This window comes from Mirounga angustirostris, unplaced genomic scaffold (genome assembly GCF_029215605.1).
Source record: "Mirounga angustirostris isolate CCGP_5_RB_7025 unplaced genomic scaffold, mMirAng1.0.hap1 SCAF_1, whole genome shotgun sequence".
Classification (NCBI taxonomy): domain Eukaryota; kingdom Metazoa; phylum Chordata; class Mammalia; order Carnivora; family Phocidae; genus Mirounga; species Mirounga angustirostris.
In genome coordinates, this window is record NW_026991709.1 from 51,821,152 (window position 1) to 51,843,684 (window position 22,533).

Sequence of the window (22,533 nt, forward strand, 5' to 3'; positions counted from 1 at the left end):
CTAGAACTCATTTATGCCACAAACTTCAATTGCTATTAGTATAGATACACTGATTTTATAAGGACATGTTTTAATATAGTTTTCACTAAATTACAAATAAAAAAAATCTTCACATACACAGTGGTAGATAATTATGATAGTTAAGGCTAAAGTTATACAATTTTGTAATACATCCAGACGATGGTTATAAGAGAACTATATTACTATTAAATTTGTAAGAAAAAAGGACTCTAGAAACTCTAGTTTGAAAACTAGAGCTGTGTGTAAAAGACATCTCAGGTAGTTGAATTGTGGTGAAACTCTTAACACTGCATTTTCCTTTGTTGAAACACAAAACAAAATCTTATAAACACAATTTATCTTCAAACATCTTATCACTAATGACAATACACAATTCCAACCCTTGACTGAAGTGAAGCCACGATTTTCAACTGAGATTTTAAGAATATTCTATAGATCAATAGACGATCTCTATAGAGATCTCTATAGAATATTTGGTCTTAATATAAAATCATTCAATATTCTATTACTTTTCCTTTAAGCTAGTAAAAAAAACTATATTGGAATTAGTTCCTTTTATGATGAGACCTGCTTTATTTTGTTAGTGTATTTGGTAATAAGATCTTTTACCAGTTACAAACATATTTAACATAAGTCATGTGCTGAAATTCTAGTTTTTTTTAGTGTTATTTTGAATTGCCTTCTAAATATCAAGAAATGAAAAAGCTTCCCATGAGCTAATTCTGCACTTCATCTGCACGAGCACAAACCCATCATTATGACTTTGTTATTCTCTGGATTTTTAAAGAATGGTATTCAAACCATAGCACATTATATCTTAAAACAAGAGAACAGCAAACTGGAAAATTTATAAAAACTCACATGTAGCTGATAGAGACATGAACCCCATGTGAAGAAATGAGATTATTAGCAAAAAAAAGTTTGCCCCACATACAGGTATATGTGAATTTAACAGAGTCTGGTAAAATCCACTTTTTTTAAAAAAAATCACTTATTTCTGATTAACTATTATGACATTCATATCATTAAATATCAATTGTTACATCTAAGAATATTATATTTTGGGGGAGAAATAAAATATTTGGAAGGCTGTTGGTATGTGTAGACATACATGCATACATTCTTTTTAGGTAAGATAAGGCAATATTTTTAAATCAATGAAAAAATATTTTTAAATTTTTAAAAAATATTCTTTTTCACAGAAAACTTATATATAAATCACTATCATTTATTTAGAACATTATGAAAGACAAGAGAAATTGAATTTGTAAGATACAAATTATACCGGAATCCTTAAAGGTCATTTTAAAAAGACCTTAATAAAAACACATCACTGCAAAATAAAGGCTTTAAGAATCCTAAAGACACATGGCACCCAGTCTCCAGTTTTTAATGGACAGACCTAATCCAAAGAACAAGCCCAGCCCTCTGTTGGTGTGAAATAAACCAGTGGGCAACCTGTTAGTCCCGTGAACTGCATGTCAGCAAATATCTTGATGGTAAAAAGTACCTTATTTTCTGTGGTCCAACTGTGTTTGTAAAGAGAGTTCAGGGAGTAGGTTGAAATATTTGATGTTACAGCTAGCTGAGGCCCTCAGAGTAATAATCAAGATGATTTTTATCTCTCAGGTAAAAGCCAGTTCAGACTTCTGGTAAATGCCTATTTGGAGATATTTCAACAAGGTTGTGACTCACAAGTTCTTCCTTGAAATTTCTAGTGTAATGCATATCAGAATTCCTACCATTTGAAATCCTATGTGAATGATGTTCCTCTGGGCTCTACAACACCCACATATTATGGAGCAAAACTGTAAAGAAGCTGTGTAAATACAGCCTTTTGGCCACAATTCTTCAAAAAACTTGAATATATGTTTCTTTTAATCTAGAATTGGTGGCAGTGAATAGATTATTTTAAATCAGTCATGGTACTTTCCTCAAAGTTGTATTTTAATGTTATTTCCTTAAGGGATTTGCTTCCTTCTCTTATGTGGAGGCTGTCAGATAATGTCACTCCTTCTTGAGTTTCACATTTTTTCATCCATCTGGAAATCTAGCCTTTCGACTGGAACTACAGTGTTTCAATGGCTACCCAGGGATATATCTGAAATCTTGAAAGGACTAGAAGTAAATAGGCAAGACAGCATGGACCAAAATTTGAATAGGTTAATAAAATTTTCTAACTTTCTGAGATCTCTTCAAATGTTAGAACATGTAAAACCATAGAGGGGCTTCTCCAATACATGTCATCAAGTACATAAGAACTACCGTGTTGATAATTCTCAAAGCAACTCATGAATTATCTTGATTCAGAGGTTACAGAATGGATGGCTGTCACTATCAAATCTTGAAAGAGGATAAGAATCTACATAGGAAAAACTTTTGATGTTTACAATTATGAGACAAAAATATTGCTCAAAAAAATAGGTGTGTTCAGTTCTGGTCCAAAATGGCAATGCAGGAAGACCCTGAACTCACTTCCTCCATGGACACACCAACTCTGCACCTATTTATAAAGCAATTCCTCCTGAAGAACTGAGGGCTGACTGACCAGCTTCTGTACAACAAAAGATAGACCACAGACAGAACAGCAAGAGAGATGGAGACACGGTCATGAAGGGAATCCCCACCACTGATGCTGCCAGCTGCCATGTGGAGGGATGGTTCCGAGGGACCATGAGCAGATCTGTCTGCCCTAGGGCACAGAAACAAAGCTGTGGTTTAAACTTCTTTTAAAAGAGCAACTAGACTGCACAGCAAAGGAAAAAAAAAAAAAAAAAAGAGCAACTAGAATATAAAGGGACTAGCCCTAGAACCCTAGCAAACAATGGGGGAGCTGCTAAAACTCTCTCCAGGTTGGGCAGGCTGGTGAATACACCATTTCCATTCCCCCCTCCACCTTGATCGAATGGATGGGAGCAGGGTCCAGGCATCCTGACTGGACTACCACCTCACTGAGCCCTGGGCCCTAGCCCACACCAGCCCTCACTGTCCCACCATGGCAGCCCCAGAGTGGTGCACTCTTGTCGGCACTTGCTGTGGCTCCAGCTGTTGCACTGAGGGGGCACAGGTGCACTGAAGCCTGGAACACTTCCCGTAACACTTTGGCTTCAGATGGTTTGCCAGGGTACCCCCCAATATGCAGCACCCTAGGAATCCCCAGTCCATGCCCATCTCGGTTTCAGCTGCCCTGCCAGGGCACCCACTGCATGGAGTGTCCTGGGCCCCTACAGCCTGTGTTGGCCTCAGCTCCAGTCAGCCCTCCAGGGCACCTCTTGCACTGAGCACCCCGTGACATCCTGGCTTGTACCCACTTCAGCTTCAGCTGCCAGGGCATTCTCTGCTTGGAGAGCCCTGGGATCACCCCAGCCCATGCACACTTCAGCTTAGGGACCTCCCGCGGCCAGCCAAATCCACAGGCACACAGTTTGTACAAGGGAGGACTATACACAAGAGTGTTCCTTCAAGCTTAGGAGAAGTTGGGGTTCTACCTAATTCATAGACACAAAAGTCAAATGACAAGACAGAGGAACATGCTCCAAATGACAGAACAAGACAAAACCTGAGAGAAAGACCTAAATGAACTGTAGATTATCAGGCATATTGCTTAAGAATTTAAAGTCATGATCAAAAAATGATCACTGGTTTGCAGAGAAGAGTGGAAGAACTTAGAACTTCAATGAAGAGATAAAAAATATAAAAAAGAACCAACCAGAGCTGAATTGTACAATAGCTGAAATGAAAAATACACTAGAGGAGATTCACAGTAGTGAATGCAAGAATGAAATCATATCCTACATCTTTTCCAACCACATGTTATGAAACTAGAAATCAATCACAAGAAAAAAAAACTTGAAAAAGCACAAATACATGGAGGCTAAACAACAAGATACTAAACAACCAATGGGTCAACAAAATGAGGAAATAGTACATGGAAACATGAAAGTGAAAACACAATGGTCTAAAATCTTTGGGATTTTATATAGAGAAAGAAGTTAGTTCTAAAGGGAAATTTATAGTGATACAGACCTATCTCAAGAAACAACAGAAATCTCAAGTAAACAACCTAAACTTATACCTAAAGGAACTAGAAAAAGAAGAACAAACAGAACCCAAGTTAGTAGAAGTAGGGAAAAAAAAGACCAGAGCATAAATAAATGAATTAGAGACTTAAAAAAAAAAAAATCATTGCAAAAGATCAATGAAACCAAGAGCTGGTTCTTTGAAAAAACAGACAAAATTGATAAACCTTTAGCTGGATCATTAAGAAATAAAAACAAAAAATCAGAAACAAAATAGTAACAACTGAAGCCACAGAATACAAAGAATTATAAGAAACTACTACAAAAAAATTATATGCTGACAAAGTAGACAAGCTAGAAGAAATGGATAAATTTCTAGAAACATCAGATCTTCTGAAACTAAATCAGGATGAAATAGAAAATCTGAACAGATCAATTACTAGTAATGAAATTGAACTGATAATCAAAAACCTCCCAACAGTAGTCCAGGACCAGATGGATTCACAGGTGAGTTCTACCAAATATTTAAAGAGTTAATACCTATTCTCCTCAAACTATTCCAATAAAATAAAATAAAATAAAATATAAAATAAAATAAAATATAAAATATAAAATAATATAAAATAAAATAAAATAATAAAATAATAGAAGCTTCCAAATACATTCTGTAAGACCAGCATTACCCTAATAGCAAAACCACCAAGACAAAGACACCACAAGAAATGACACCACAGGTCATTATCCTTGATGAACATAGATGCCAAAATCTTCAAAATATTAGTAAATCACATTCAAAAATACATTAAAAGGATAATTCACCATGATCAAGTGGATTTATCCTAGAGATGCAGGGATGTTTTAATATTTGCAAATCAATCAACATGAAATACCACAACAACAGAACAGGATAAAAATCTTAATAGATACAGAAAAAGCATTGGACAAGATTCAACATCTACTCAGGATAAAAACTCTCAACAAAATGGGGTTAGAGGGAACATATCTCAACATAATAAAGGGCATATGTGAAAAATACACAGCTAACATCATACATAATGGTGAAAACCTGAGCTTTTCCCCTAATACCAGGAGGAAGACAAGATGTCAACCCTTGCCACTTTTATTCAACATAGTACTGAAGTCTTAGCCACAGCAATCAGAGAAAAAAAAAGAAAAGGCATCCAAACTGTTAAGGAAGAAGTAAAACTGTCACTATTTGCAGATGACATGATACCATATACAGAAAACCCTAAGGATTCCACAAAAAAAACCTGCCAAAATAAATGAATTCAGTACAATCGCAGAATACAAAATTAATCCACAGAAATCAATTTCATTTCTATATACTAATAATGAAGTAGCAGAGAGAGAAATTAAGAAAATCTCATTTATAATTGCACCAAAAAGAACAAAATATCTAGGAATAAACCTAACCAAGGAAGTGAAAGATCTGTACTTTGAAAACTATAAGACACTGGTGAAAGAAACTGAAGATTACACAACCAAATGGAAAAATATTTCATGCTCATGGAGTGGTAGAATTAAAATGTCATACTACCAAAAGCAATCTACAGATTCAATGCAATCTCTATCAAAAGACACAAAGCATTTTTCACAGAACTAGAACAGATAGTACTAAAATGTGTATAGAACTACAAAAGACCACAAATAGCCAAAGCAATCTTGAAAAAGAAAAACATAACTGGAGTTATTGCAATCTTAGATTAAAGATATACTACAAAGCTGTAGTAATCAAAACACTATGGTACTGGCACAAAAACAGACACATAGGTCAATGGAACAGAACTGAGAGCCCAGAAATAAACTTGTGATTATATGGTCAATTAATGTACAACAAAGGCAAGAAATACAATGTGAAAAAGGCAGTCTCTTTAACAAATGATGTTGGGAAAAACAGACAGCTATATGCAAGAGAATGAAACTGAACCATTTTTTTTTTTTTTGAAACAACCACTTTCTTACACTATACACAAAAAGAAACTTAAAATGGATTAAAGACCTAAATGTGAGACCTGAAACCATAAAATTCCTAGAAGAAAACATAGGCAATAATTTCTCTGACATCAGCTTTAGCAACATTTTCCTAGATAGGTCTTCTCAAATAAATGATTGTGACTACATTGAAATAAAAAGCTTTTGCACCGTGAAGGAAACCATCAATAAACCCCCCAAAAGGTAACATACTGAACGGGAGAAGCTATTTGCAAATGATGTATTTGATTAGAGGTCAATATTCCAAATATATAAAGAACTTCTACAACTCAACACCCCTCCCCCCAGATAATCAACAACAGGTAGAGGACCTGAATGCATTTTTCTAAAGATGACATACAGATGGCCAATAGACACATGAAAAAATGTTCAACATCACTAACTACCAGGGAAGTGCAAATCAAAACCACAATGAGATATCACCTTGCACCAGTGAGAATGGCTAGAATCAAACAGAGAAGAAACAACAAGTGTTGGCGAGGATGTGCAAAAAGGAACCCTCAAGCACTATCGGTGGGAATGTAGATTGGTGCAGCCATTGGGGAAAACAGTCTGGAGGTTCCTTAAAAAATTAAAAATAGAAATACCATATGATCCAGTAATTCCACTACTGGTATTTGCCCAAATAAAACAAAAACACTAATTTGAAAAGATATATGCACCCCTATGTTTTTTGCACCAGCATTATTTACAATAGCCCAGATACGGAAGCAACACAAGTGTCCATTGATCAATGAATGGGTAAAGATGATGTGTGTGTGTGTGTATACACGCAAATTGCCATTTGTGACAACATGGATGGACATGAACAGTATTATGCTAAGTGAAGTAAGTCAGAAAAAGACAAATATATCTGATTTCACTTATATGAGGAATCTAAAAGATGAAACAAGTGAACAAAATAACTAAGAGCAGTAACAGACCCATAGAGAACAAACTGATGGTTGCCAGAGGGGAGGGGTGTGGGGGGACAGGCAAAATTGGTAAAGGTGAGTGGGAGATACAGGTGTCCAGTTATGGAATGAGTAAGTCACAAGGATAACAGGTACAGGATAGGGAATACAGTCAGTGGTATTGTAAGGACGCTGAATGGTGACAGAGGGTAGGTTCACTTGGGGTGAGCATACCATAAGGTATGGACTCATCAAATCACTATGTTGTACACCTGAAACTAGGGTAACATTGTGTCAACTGTACTTCAACAAAGAAAACTGTGTGTTCAGCATAACACATACATCAGCTACTCTCCCCTCCTTCTACCCATCCACTCCCCTACTCAGCTATCCACCTATCCAAGAATCATGCGCTGGGCACTCTTGTGAACATATGGGGACACAGCAGTGAAGCAAACAAGACTCCTATCTTCAAAGCATTAATATTCTAGCAAGGAAGACAAATAACAAATCAAACCAACAATGAATGCCATTTCAGGTAGTGACAGGTGCACGGAAGAAAAATAAAGCACAAGAAGAGCACAGAAAATGACTGCATAAGGTCTAGGAACTATTTGAGATATGGTGGTCGGGGATGGCCTCCTGAAGAAGCAAAGCAGCAGCATTTCATTATTAATGGCCAGAAGTATGACTGGTATTTACTAAAATGGCACATCCTTCTCCCATTCTACTTACTAGCTGCCAGCAGAGCACTGTGGCACAGCACTTTGAAAATTAATAGTTTGGTGCCAATATTAATTCTAAAGAGATTTCTTCCTTCAGTCAAAAAATAAGAGAATGCAGCACTTTGATGTACAAAGAGATTTTTCCCACTTCTCATATCTGGTAAGGCAAAACAAAAGTTAGAGAATGAATAGATTCTGAATCAGAATATGTGCTTTACCGAGTGAACAAAGATGATATGAAGGCATCATTCTTTTTTCTATTTCATGAGGCAGTTTTGTAGGCATTCCTCTCATAATACAAGCAAATTGTAAAGTGATAAAAATACTTTTTTTAGGCTGGCAGTGCTCATTAAATTATATAATGAATAGAAATGTGCTCTGAAAAGCAAAAAGCACTATATGAACATTAAGGAAGCATTATTACTATTATTAGCCAACTCACCTGAAGATGAAGGAAGCTGATCATAGTCCTGTGATGATCTGTTGGATTTGATATTTTCACCTGGTAATCTCCTAGCAGGAGGCAAAGGAATTTGGCCACTTGCTGGATCATAAAAGGGATCTTAAAAGTAAAGATAATTTTCAAATTAAAATGGTTATCTTTACCAAGTGGCTGGAAAAAAATTCTAGAAATTCTCTATAAAGAGCAAAAGTTTTGAAAATACTAGAATAAGAATTTAATAACTGATATTAACCATCTTCTAATCCTATTTTCTAATTTATTCATTACTTGCTCAAATATGCTGTTCCTATTTATTTCTAGACAATACAAAGTACTAATTATATATTTTTCAGATCTTAATTATAAAATTCTTAGTGATAAAAGCTGCTTTGAATTCTTACTTTCTGTCCCATTGTCCTGTACAATGAGTAGAAACTGTTGCAAAGTAGGGGCGCCTGCGTGGCTCAGCCGGATAAGCATCTGCCTTCAGCTCAGGTCATGATTCTGGGGTCCTGGAATTGAGCCCCAAGGGTCCTGGGATGGAGCCCTGAGTTGGGCTCCCTGCTCATCGGGGAGTCTGCTTGTCCCTCTGCCCTTCCTCATGTTCTTGCCCTCCCTTTATCTCTCTCAAATAAATAATAATCTTAAAAAAAAAAAAATAAACCTGCACAGTAAAAAAAAAAAAAAAAGTTTTGAATTTTGCCTGTAAGAGTCATTATCAAATCAGTTAATCTCTAAGTGTTAGGCATAATCTGTAAAATGTACCTGACATTTGGGATTTGTGAGGTTTAAATGAATCCATGTGTGTGAAATCTCCTGTATATATAAAGTGCCTTTTAAATTACTACTACATTGGGCATCCTATGCTAAAAGTCATTTTTAACTGGGTCACTGAAGAGTAGATTCAATTGTTAAAAATTGTGCTATTAGTAACATTAAACTTTGCATATACAGTAAAAAGTGATATTTTTAACCACCTTGATAATCAGAGCGGGGGCATCTGCAATAGTGCAAATTATAAATTATACACAAATTAAAAATTATTTTGCTACTTTTAATGATGTTTATTAACTGGAACTGAAGGCAGAAAAATAAATTTTGTCAGTGGTACCATATTAAATTGTTAGGACCATAAATCTAACTGGTTTAAAATTAGTAGTATATGGATTTAAATCCATAGATCTGGTTTCATTTCTGAGTAGATACACATTACCTCTGCGATGTCTGGCTCACTGATAATTTACTTAGCTACCACTTCTATCTCTGGCTCCTCTGTTTTCTTCTCTCATATTACTTTCTTTTATGTCTGCCAGGATCTCCAGAGGTATGGTAAGTTCCTCTGAGGGAATGGGTCTTATGTTACTCATCATGTTTGAATTATATCCCCTAACACACAGTACCAATCACATTGCTTGGTAAGTAGCCTAAACGTCATAAATATTTGCTTTTAACTACCAAAATAAACCCAGACCAATTTATATTTTTCATAAATTCAAAATCAGTGAAATCTGAATTGCTAGCATAAGATTTAGATTGTAAATATTAAGGATCCAATGTTTTAACATCCCTTGAAGTTTGTCATTAAGAATACATAAGATTTTGATTATTTAAGAAGAAAATGAACACATACCAACTTTTAACTAGATAGTGTAAGAGTTGAGGACTTTGATTATTATTTTCCCCATTTTGAGTACAATAATTACCCCTGCTTTGCTAGAGACTTTTTGACCTAAGGAAGGTTACTTACCTTGCTTTCATTAAATTCAAGATTAAAATTAATGTTAGATTTTACACTTTTGATATTTGAAGAGTCCATGGTTCAGCCTCATTAATTTTGCTGAAACATTTTCGGAAGCAATGAGAAGATAAATCAAATCCCATGCAACAAATGTTAATCTTTTCATTTGGAAGAGTAAAGTATTTGGAACTAGGTATGGTGATTTCTGCCCAAATTTAGAAATTTCCCAAAGATTTAGAATTGAATATTCAATAAAATTTACCTTCCGTTATTGTGCATTTTAAACATCACTGATGTGTGGAAAAGATTGCCTGTTTACAGTACATACACTTTAAAAAAATTTCTTTAGGGGTAATTTAAAGGTTTGTCAAATATACTTATGCTGTACTAATCATGCATTTAAGATTAAACATTAGATCCTGGATATACTGCAGGGTCATAAATAGACTACAAAATATAGAGTTGTAGGATATTGCTCCATTAAACTATTTCACTTTAAAAGTCACTAGGGTACACTAAAAATACTACCATAAATAGCAAAAATACTTAGTTCAGTTCTGACTCACTATCATATGTGTCTTCCTTCACGCTAAGTTTGCTACTGGTCAGGGATAGGGCATACTGGGCTTCTAGAGCAAGTTGTAAAGTTGAAAGTATTCATGCTTCGATGGGAAAAGATCTGCAACCCAATTACTACAGACAGTACAATAACCACCAACTGTCTCCTGATAAAGAAAATTTGAAAAGCAATAAAGTTTTTAAAAATAAGTTCTTCAAAAACTAATTAAAATTTTATATCCAGTTAGAATTAAAACATACATATTGAAAAAAGCATAGCCAATGTACCATTTATGTAGTAATAAATGTTCAAGAAATGAGTGAATAAACACGATGGGATTAATCTATTCTAAAAAGCAAAGTACTATTGCCTGTGATTTACAGTATGGTAATGTTAAGTTGAAATTAATACTTAGTTTAGAGATTATAAAAATCTAAGGAAAGACTGGGAGGAAAGGTTTGCTCACTATAAAAGAAGTGGGAAAATATTCATTGAAATTATGCTATGTAAGAAGGAAACCTATCAAATGGTTATTTCTAGGAGGTGGCATTATGGAATGTTTTTCTTAATTCCTTTTTTTTTTTTTTTTAATCTGAAACACTTCCAAATATTTACTCAAGTGTAGAAAAAGAGGCAAATAAAATTGGACAGTTAAAACAGTGGCATATTTCCTGCGGGGCTGTCCAAAAACCATCTGGAAGATTTATCTGTTATCCTCCACATTTTAAAAGAATATCAATGCAGGATCTAATTGTTAGAAGGGTCTAAAGAGCTATTTAGGTGAAATGAAATTCCTCCCTCTCTGTGGCCCTCACTCTTTAACTCACATTCATAAAATCCCTACTAGGTAGTGATCAGGCCACTGATTAAATCCTCCAGTGTTAGAGAACTCATCACCCCTCTGATTCAATAATTCTTAAAAAAAAAAAATGTTTAAGAATTCTTAATTTAGGAAATTACAAGGACATTTTCATTTTTTTTTAAAGATTTTATCTATTTATTTGACAGAGAGAGACACAGCAAGAGAGGGAACACAAGCAGGGGGAGTGGGAGAGGGAGAAGCAGGCTTCCTGGTGAGCAGGGAGCCCGATGTGGGGCTCGATCCCAGGACCCTGGGATCATGACCTGAGCTGAAGGCAGATGCTCAACGACTGAGCCACCCAGGCGCCCCAACATTTTCATTCTTAATCATTCGTCTCACTGGTCTGCCTTCGGAGGAAACACTGAGGAAATCTAGCCCTTTTTTCACAGATACTGTAACTAGAAACAACCCCAGTATATATACCGAAGGTCGTCTCGCTCATTAAACGTTGCAGGTCCTTTAATCCGCTGTGGTTTCTGCAGTCAGGTATAAATTCCCGTGAGCACCCTGGCTGCCTTCCGCCAAGAATACCCCAACTCAGTATTTTCCTCAAAATTGAGCATGCCTCACGGTCCCCCAGAAGGCTTGTGGAAACATAGATGGCCGGCCCTACTCCCAGAGTTTCTGATTTGGTAAGTCGTCTGTGGAGCCTAAGAACTGTATTCTTATGTAAGTCCGCCGGTGACGCTGATGGAGCTGGTTTGCAGACTACAATCTGAGAACCCGCCACTGCTCTAGCCTGTCAGTCCTTCAACATCTCACCACACTGGTCTCCGTGACAGCTGAGCACTGGACCTCACCTCTCGCCTCCTCGGGTCTGAACTCTGAGTACAACCCTCAAATGGCAGGAGGTCCCATGGTAGCCACATGGTGACAGTGTTTCATAAAGGTCATAGTTAACCGCCTAAATCCTCTTCAATAACTCTTGCTAATGACCTAAATATTCTATTTTACTTTGACATTGCACTTCTGGATGCAACTGGAAAACTTTCATTTAACTGTAATAAAGTCAATTTTTTTGGCTTTTCAAGTTGAATTGTGACTTTAGGATTGGATAAGGACTTCAAAAGAGATTCCAGGTCAGAAAAATAGTGAAAGCAAGGTTCAATGAGGGCTGCCAGATATGTTGTGTATTTTGTGCACTGCACAAAGACATGCAGTTATGGGAATGAGCAGACCGTAATACAGCCTTGGCTTTGTTCCTGGAGCACTGGTCCCGGCACAACGGGGAAGGATGGGGGCCGCTTTCAACCCACGAGCACAAAAGAAGGGCCTTTTTGTAATCTGAACAAAAGCACATATGTGCTAGCAAAGTATAAAGCTTTTTTTGAAAATTCTTCAGGTTTTGTTAAGATAGGACTAGCCCATCCAGAATGGATGCTCATGCACAGCAGTGGGCATGACTATTTGCTGAAAGAAATCTCGCATGAAGGCTGAAAACAGAAACCAGATCAAAGAAGCATCAGAGCTGTACCCCTGCTTTGCTTCCCTCCACATCCTGCAGGAGTCCTAAGGCTCCTCCGCAGAAACCCAAGACCTTGCAGTTTGGAAACTGTTGCTTCACAGAAGTCAGTGGGCTTATAAGGCTGGAAAGGTGAACCTGACTCAAGTGTGCAGGGCACTGAACGCTGGGAATAAAGAGGGAGGTTTGATCAGGTGTTTAACACAACACCATGAGGAAATCTAATTTTTTTTTTAAGTCATCTATCCTGTGTCTTCAATTAGGGATAATGATTTCATTAAGGAAAACAAATCTCAATCATGCCCAGTAAAGGTTTACCATTACACTAGGCTAAAATCTTCCCGATGGAACCACAGTGACAGCAACAACTGTACAATGCTCATGCAGTCTGCTTTAAGACAGCGATCCCCCCTAGTTCCCTTTTATGGGTCTACAACTAGGGAGTCAAACTTTCATCATTTATAGAGGGTTCTTTAATGAAGTTCACTGAAATAAGAGTGCAGAAAGGTCACAAATCTTCTACTTTAGATACATAATGTATTAAATCATTTGCAAAATGGTACTTAAATGCTTATTTATGAGTCAAAAGAAACCTTCATGTTCTATTATTATGTAAGAAGAATTAAAATAGTTCTTTTGAAAAGGAGGAACTCTAACATGTGGTTTAAGGAGATTAAGAGTACCAACTTCCAGGTATACAATAAATCACAGAGACTGAAAGTACAGCATAGGGAATAGAGTCAATAATACTATAACAACACTGTCTCGTGACAGAGGTGACTACGCTTTTTGTGGGCTACACTGAGGAGCGTATAGAATTACTGAATCAATGTTGTAAACCTGAAACAATATAACATTGTATGTTAATTATGCTTTAATAAAAAATAAATAGAATTGATTAAAAGCAGCTGTCTCAGTGGATCTCATATAGGATCTGGCAACAGACTAGAAATTTGTCACGTTAATGATATGAAAGGCTGGAAGAGGAAAAGAAATTACTATTTCTTCTCTTAGAAGTATTTATTATCAAGGGATGTCAACGCTATTAAGAATGGAATTAGACTACCTGCATGTACAAAAGAAGGTCAAGAGACGGTCAACGAGTTCCAACGATACGCCCTGGCCCCATACTAGCCTCACACCATAGGTTAAGGGTGACTGTTGCTGAGCTGCCTGGCAGCCAAGCAACATCAAAACAAGCAAACCTATATATGAAATAAAAAGAGTTTTTACAACTTTTGTTTTATCTAATTAAAGGTGCCTTTTCATTTTGTAATTTTTTTAGTAATATCGATGGCATTTTTATGAAGTTTTTTAAAGTAAAGCACAATGAAAAATAAAATTATGATAACTAAACATTTTACAATTAACTCTTTTGATTAAAAACAGGTAAAGCTGTGTATTTGTGTAAAATGTTCTCTTCCAACTCCCGGAAAACTTGACTTAATTTTAAAAGAAGGCACTACATTGGCTTTTATTTAATGGGGATTAAACCACATAAATAAAAGGTGACAGGGACCTTGTAGGAATCTGACCAGAGACTATCCAGAAGTTAGCCTTAGGAAAGGTTAACTAAAGTTTAGAGTGACTTTTTTTTTTTTAATGTTAAAGTCCATGTATAAAACAAAGATTTGAATAACTGAGTAAATGAAAAAGATAGCAAATGTTATTAGTGTTTATGATCTAAGAATAAATAGGAGCCTAATAGTTTTTTTTTTTTTAAGATTCTATTTATTTACTTGAGAGAGAGAGAGCGAGCGAGCATGAGAGGGGAGGGTCAGAGGGAGAAGCAGGCTTCCCGCTGAGCAGGGAGCCCAATGCGGGTCTCTATCCCCGGACTCCAGGATCATGACCCAAGCCGAAGGCAGACACTTAACCAACTGAGCCACCCAGGTACTCCTAGGAGCCTAATAGTTATCCATGCTTTCTGCTTGGATTAGAAGGGGTATGACCCTCGCTCTTTGATTGGTAGTATCCAGTGAATTCACGGACCCCAGGAAGGGAGGGAGCCATCTCACACAGCAGGTGATACAGAGGACAACTCAATCAATTATTTACTGATGAAAAACTAAATTCAAAATTATTTCTTAAAAAATGAATCTCTTTTAGAAACTGAAGTTACCTATTCCAAGTTATAGGTATATAATTTGTGTGTCTCATCCATAAATCACCTCAAATCTTCTAAGTTACCAAACTGAGTGGAAAAAAAACCCTAGGAAAATGAATACTAAAGGTGAATGATAATGGCTAAGATTCCCAAGTTTTCACTAAGACACTGAGGCAGCCCAAGGTCAAACTGAGCACTTATTAAAAACTTTCAGATTTATCTAATATAACAATGTAAGGTAATTATTAGAAAAGAAAAATTTTACCCTCTGTTCATCCAAACCAAATTGAGAAAAAGGTTTCCGAACACGGATCAGTCTCACCAACGTGAAAGATCGGAACAGTTAATAGCAGCAGATTCAATGTAACTGATTGTTTTTTCCTGACAGTTCTAATGGAGCGGATGGTTTATTGTAAGTCTCTTTGTTTTTATTTCTACTCCTCACTTGAAAGGCAAAACAAAACAAACAACCTATGTAGTAATTTCTCCTTGAAAAAGAACACTTTGAATAGATATATTGAGATATTAAGGAATAACAATGGTAACAATAAAATGCAGATACTTCAGAAAAACTTATCTACTGATGTTGTAATAATGCAATTTACCAAAACATTATCTTTTTGAATACAATTATGACCTGAAGCCATAGCTAGTAAAATTAAAACTATTAGGAAAAAAATACTACACTCAGAATCGGGAGAGTCTAAATTCTCTCCTCATCACTACTCTCCCAATCACGGAGCCCTTTTGGGTCTCAGGGATGCCTTCTGTGGCATAAGGATGTTATCTGGATTGGATGAGCTCTACAGCACCTAGGATTCCTATCGCTTCTGACATTTTTGTAATCCCAGGAGCCTGAGATCATGACCTGAGCCGAAGGCAGATGCTTAATGACTGAGCCACCCAGGTGTCCCTGTAATCCTTTGCATTAAATCAACCAACTGACAAGCAAACCTACCCAACTGCTGTTTTTTTCTACCTGGATTTCTCTGCTATGGAGTTAGAAACCAGTAAATTACTGATGTTTACTTGACAGTACGATCTTAGAAATGTTCTTGCTTTAAGTGAAAAGTTTTCTTTGGCTTTTTCCTCTTACCTGAAGGAAGAAGGAAAAGGTCCTGTCCTGAGGATGGCCGGCTGTTGGAGCCGGGAGGTTTGGAGTGTTCAGTGAGGCTATGCCTTGCAGGAGGTGGGGGAGGTGGGAGGGATGGGGGGAGGGCGTCAAAAGCATCTTCACCTGCATTTAAAGAAAGGTCAATATCAACAGCAGAACTTCATTAATGAAAACACAGCAGCATCAGACCAAAGTAATGATTGATTTTCTCTTGCTGCTCATAAAGAACTTCACCTGCAGGGTTTATCTCACAGTTTACCAACTTTGAGAACGAAAGCTGCTTATTTTCTGGGAGTGTCTGAAGAGAAACACAGGCATACAAACACACATGTACATGTGCCAACTTTTCAAACTCCCAGGCCTTTCTGGTAAAAAGCAGCACTGCAGGTTATGAAAGAACTTATTATCTACCTGTAACCTTTATAATATTAAGACACGAAGTTTGAACTAAAAATTATTGTAGGTCGTACCATCAAAACAGAACTTTTTATGTAACAAGAGTTCACAGCCTCTTATTAGAAAATCACACTGTGCACAAGAAATTTAATGTCACAGAACAGATTATCTTTTAAAGTTTATTCTTCTGGATTTTAATTCATTTAAACTAATGTTCCATATATTGTCAAAATACAGAAAATGTACCTATAGTAGAGAAATGTATTTTTCTATTTATCAGATATTGCTAAAGAGGAACAGTTAAATATAGAACTCTCTTCTGTGGTCCCCAAATTACTTATATTTGCATATTTCCCAGCTTTAGTAACTACAGAATATTGCAGTATGCTTTTAGGTCTACTTATTTTTCCCTTGTCACATCTTACTATTCTACTCATATTTTCCCTTATCTCAATTCTTTAAAACAATAAAATTGCAATGTATGTATTTTTGTAAGTAATCTCAAATATTCTGTGAATAAAACAGGGTATAAGCAAACACCTACATATTCCCGTAGTAAAAATTCATGTATTTAAATTTATTGACTTAAGCCAAAGGTATATTGAAAAAATAGCTTTATCATTCATCCAACTTGCCTTACAAAACATATTCAAAGTATTTTCTCTAATGATCATAAGTCTTTTTCTAACTTAAAACATTTGGAGGTGTGGCAGAGGGGAGGAAAGAGAGCTTTGCTATCCTGCCAACCTTAGGCTATCTGCTACATTCATTATCTTATTCATCCAAATCCTTTTTTCAGCCCCTCAATGTCAGGTACCATGCTAGGCACATGGGTAATGTGAAGGTCAAAATCACAAGGCCCTGATGCAAGGAGCTTAGATTCCACAAGAAGATCTAAGAAAAACTCACAAAGAGGTCTGATTCACAGGTAAGAGTCCCTCAGGTCTCACAGAGAGAGCTCCACATTGGAAGGAGGACAGGAAAAGTAGAAAGCGGTATTCAGCAAGGTGTTATCAAGAACAGAAAGGCCTGGGATATCAGAGGCTCAAAAACATTTATTCATTAAATGCAAGGATGGTGTCTTCTAGACAGAGGGAATAGTATAAATAGTATAAATAAAGCATGAAATGTACATGAAGAGCTGGAGGAAGGTTGAGTTACAAAGACAGGCTGGAACACTGATCTGCATTGTTTGATATGGTAGTCACCATCCATATACAGCTGTTTAGTTGAAATTAAAATTGAGTTCCATCCACAGTCGTGCAGGTGAATATATAGATTCTTTACATCACCACATAAAGTTCTACTGAACAATGCTGATTTAGGTCATGAAGACTTGGGTAACAGGTCAAAAACCAGCACACAGGAAGAAGTGGGAGGGAGAAAAAAACTGTAGGTAAAGAAGTTAGGAGGTGCCTGTAATTGATGTAGTGAGAATGAAGCACTGAGCTACAGAAAGAGCAGGAGCAAAAGACACCGCAATTATATAACTAGATACATGGGTTGACGGTGTCTGGGAAAAACTCAAAAGGGTCATTTCACAGTTCTCGGTGCCTACTAATTGATTCAGAGAAGCTTATAGATGGACCTTCATCATACATTACTTTATGTTATGGTGACTTGTTATTGTGAAGCCTTAAGGTGTGGAGATTCTAATTGTCTTCCTCTAAAAATAGGTGAGAAACTTCTAGAATTAATAAACACAGATACCAGCACCAGCCAACTTTAACATACATACATGTGTACCTTCACGCATGTATACACACACATTAGTGTACTTTACATTAAAATTCGAACCAAAGAGACTGAGATTCTTTGGATGTGTAATTGCAGTGATTATAAGACAGAATCCATCTTATATATATAATTTTCCATAATGTAATTAGCTAAGTAAGGGGAACTGGGCCATGTTATGCTGAAAGAAAGAGTAAGTACACATTCATTAAGAACTGTACTTAAGGAAAATCTCAGATGAACACTTCAAATCTACTAGAACACAAGGGCTCAGGGGAAGGAAGGATGAGCTCTCACAGGTTTTTTAGACTACATCTAGTACGTGAAGAGATGACTTGATAAAATGCAGACTGATGGCCAGCCCTGTACACCATTGCTTCAATCATATACGTGGAATAGTGGTTACGTGAACGTGAGAGCCACCACTACCTAGAGAATCCATTCTAATTCAGACAAATTCATAACCTTGTAAGTCTGTGTTACATTTAACTCTGAAATCTGATAATTCAGATAGATATTAACTGAAAGAAGAGGGAGGGTGGCTTGTTTGAAAATTGTTTTAAAGGTTTCAACCTAATGGAGGGATGAGAAGATCATAATCAGAGGGCGTCCTGTTGAGTGAAGAACCATGCTTTGGATTGTCCCGACTTGGAGGCCTGGCAGGTGGTAATGGCACTGGATCAGAGGCTGAATCAAAAACATCTCCTAGAGGATAACACAAAATCTTAATGTATTTTCAGTACAACAATGGCATGGAATTTTGCCTTTAAATTCTGACCATTAAGATCTAGAACACAAAGAGAATATGTTTTATACATACCCTTTAAATATATGCCTAATTCAGGGATGTTTGATTTCTTCATCTCTGAAGATGTACCATGTGTTCCATTTAATATACAATGACCATTATCACAAGACCTAAAGCAGAGATCAAAGGACAAAAACCGTAAGAAAAACTACTTTCCATTTAAAAGTAATTTGGAGGGTGATAGGAACTAGCAACGCTGCTCATACGCCAAAGCTTGAAAACAAATATAATTTCCCTTTCTGGAAAAGGTATAAGAAATATAATCTAGATATTTTTATTCAACTATTTTTACAAAGAAGAAGTAAGTATCTCATGGAGACAAATAATATTTTTTTAAAGTGAAATCAAGAGTTACAAAGGCCACAAAAATTGTTGATAAGCTAAACACATCTGTGAAAATTAACATATTTGGACGAGTTCAATAATACCTTGTCAAGTTTTTGAAAAAAACATGTAGTAAGGCAAAAATAAATACGGAATAGTCCCAATGACTTTATTATTTGTTGATGGTATTTAACATATATTTATTTCTGTAATTTAAGCTTTCCTTATAATAAACTAGAGCCCATCAAAGAAGAAGAATTATTAAATGTTCCAAAATTTCATTAAAATTCTGATAGGCATATTCGAAGACATAGGGTCTGTGTGAGAATTTCACTACCGCTGTGACCAAAACTCCAGCACTTCTAGCGGCTGTAGACAACTGACTTTGGCAAAGGCCTTGGGTACATGACAAATATTTTAATTTGGGTGTCTGTAAAGGATAAAACTTACTAAAAAAGTATTTTTGTTGTTTGTATTAATACATTGGAATCATACCATGACCACAATGGACAAAACTGGGCCATGCGAATATAGCAGGAAGAGAAAGTACAGAGCATCTTTTGTCTTTAGAATATGGCTGTGTAACAATGAACTCTCTGCTCACCAAGTTATTCTGTTCACAAAAAGCTATAGGAAACAGAGTTTGTATTTTCCTTTTCTCTGATTTACTCTGAATTCTTGGGCAAAGTAAAAGTACATACATAATGGACGAGATAGTGGATATTTAAATAGTTACAGCAAGAGTGTTTCATCTGAAATTCATTCCCATTCTCTCTGGTGGCCACGTCTGTTTCAGGGGCCAGAGATGGTTCATTTTAAAATAGTTATCATATATTGAATTTTCATAATAATGATGGATTTTTATGAAACTGAATTGAATTATTCATCTACTGTTTAACTTTTTCCACATATTGACAATTTATTTCTTCTGATGTTCCAAAGGGGGAAAAGGAAGTGTTTAAGCTTAAAGAGCTTAAAGAGTGTTCTGTGGAGGACATAAGAAGTTACTTCATCCATTGGCTTTCGAGAACAAATTAGATAAAAAAATTCACTCCAATTAAGGTTAGGGATTATCAACATTTATTACTTCTCTATAACAATAGAAAGATGGTAATGGTAGTCATAATTCAAATTTATTTTCAGGATTTGGGAGGCCTGTCACCAAAAATCTCATCCAATATGATCTGACAATTAAAATTTAAAGCATTTAAATTATACCTCTCAGTTCTTCAGCAATGAAAAAAATGAAATCCCAAGGAAACCAAAAAAGCTCATCTTATTTCAGTCTTTAAAAATTACATTTGTCAGAGTCAAAAGGACTAAAAATTGTGACAATTTGTATTTGATGTGAAGGAGTAAGTTTCTTCTAATAAGAGTAGTAAATATTTGGTTCTTCTGATATAAGAAATTGCCTCTCAGTTATTTATCTTCTCAATGATACTGTTTTATCAACAAATGCCTTAAACACCACTGATTAGCATGAAATGCTTTGGTTCTTGTTTTGAAATATGAAGCCCTAGACTGCAGAATGTTAGTAATCCTGGTTAAGAATTCTGCAGAGTGTTGATAATTCTAACCAGGATCACTCATGTAGACAGCTCTCTGGTTAAAATGAAGATTTGCTCCTTTTTCCCAAGTATTGCATTTTCAACTCCATGTGATACTCAAAGGCACTAAAAGATTTTTTAGATTTTCCAACTGAAAAGAAGGAAACACTCCACTCATAAAATGCTTTCCACTGATTGACTTGACCTTGAAAAGGAAATGGCACACGAAGGAAAGATGACAGAGATGGCTGAGAAGTGTTCGGCAGTTCTATCCTCAACCAAGAGCTGCTGGAAGGCAGGAAGGCTGGGCCACCAGCCGGAGTTGAGCCCTATGCTGTGTGCCGAGCATCGCTCCAGGGATTCCGTCTCACAAAGGCAATGAGCTCACAAAGTAAGTTTCAAAACCAAGATCTGACTTACTGAGTACCTCGTGTAAGTCAAATGAGAAAAAAGAAAAATACTTGAGATTACAGATTATTAAGTCAATTATGTAAGTGCAGAATCATCTTTCTACTTTTAAAAGCATACTAATATTTCAATACCCACCATCTGTTTTTAGTAACTGTTATACACCTCAGTGGAGCTGCCACTTCAAAGACCACGGGAGTCTCCATCATAAGGAGAACAAACAACTGACAAGAAGAAAAAAAAAAAGACACTATCCCTCACAATCTTATTCGAGCTAAGGAAAAGTAAAATAGTTCCTGATTAAAAAAAATACAACTAAGGGAAATACTTTTAGTTGGTTGTTTTTTTTTTGTTGTTGTTGTTGTTGTTTTTACTTCTTCAAGATATGATGGATAGAAGTAGGTAGCATATCAAGAAGGGAAATGAATATATATTATACTAGTCTTTACATCATAAAAAAAAATTAATTCTAAGGAAGGTTGAGTAATACTTTAGTTTCTGAGCACTGATTTTTCTTCATGAGATATGTGCTTAGAACTGATCATATGCACTGAAAATAGCGTATTAAAAATTCATGAATTAATCACCACAATACGTAATGTACAGCATTATTAGACTATAATTTGTTTTGTGGGGGGAGGGGCAACAAAAATGTTCCATTAGATTTACTAGTCGATTAATTTAGTTAAATGACTTCCTGATTAATGAGGAATCTCCATCTTTTAGTTTTCTCTGAAAATAACGCAGAAAATAATATATAGGAAGAGGTTGTTTTGACCAAGAAATCAAGGATTTTTAATTAAATACATGTAATTCAGTTGTTTAAAAAAAACCACAATGATAATGCTTATGCAGATGTGAGGTGATAAAAAGCGGCCTTTATGCTTACCTAAGAGGAGGTTTTACATTATGGCAATGAGATGGTTGTGAATTCAGGGAAACAGGATGGGATGAAGGAATCTTGTATTCATCATCATCTTCCTCTACTGGGTCTCTGGTTTTCTCTGAAAGGGAATTTGCTAATGGGCCAGTACACCTACCGGAGAGGGAAGAAAATCCAGTCTAGTTTCAGCATAACAATTCAGAACAGGCAAGTCGGATGTGATATATTCAAATCAAAGGAGCTACTTTGTCATTTGTGTTCATTTTTCAATTACAGGGTAACATCAGAAGGGCTGTTCTTATACTAAATACAAATGAAAAGGATTTTCAATCTTTTGTAAGAGTCTATTGATGAAATAAAAGAATCTTCATACTTATAATTTTAAATGGCACAGTAAGAAAAACTAGTATCCTGTCAAATTAAATAAAAAGGTCTTGAAGTCAAAAGAGAATGTATAAAATTATTCAAACCAAAGCTA

The 22,533-nt window shown here is 35.9% G+C and overlaps 1 protein-coding gene across 3 annotated transcripts in view; it reads right to left on the reverse strand.

The window, feature by feature from the left end:
* The window catches only part of CBLB (Cbl proto-oncogene B), a 224,003-nt gene that overhangs the window by 21,212 nt on the left and 180,258 nt on the right, over positions 1–22,533 (reverse strand). For all 3 annotated transcript variants that reach the window (XM_045902809.3, XM_045902811.3, XM_054504152.2), the window contains 5 exons: positions 22,062–22,208; positions 18,906–19,003; positions 18,659–18,790; positions 15,938–16,078; positions 8,114–8,233 (listed from right to left, as the gene is read on the reverse strand). In XM_045902809.3, coding sequence (XP_045758765.1) covers positions 8,114–8,233; positions 15,938–16,078; positions 18,659–18,790; positions 18,906–19,003; positions 22,062–22,208 — 638 coding nt within the window. The remainder of the gene's footprint in view (positions 1–8,113; positions 8,234–15,937; positions 16,079–18,658; positions 18,791–18,905; positions 19,004–22,061; positions 22,209–22,533) is intronic.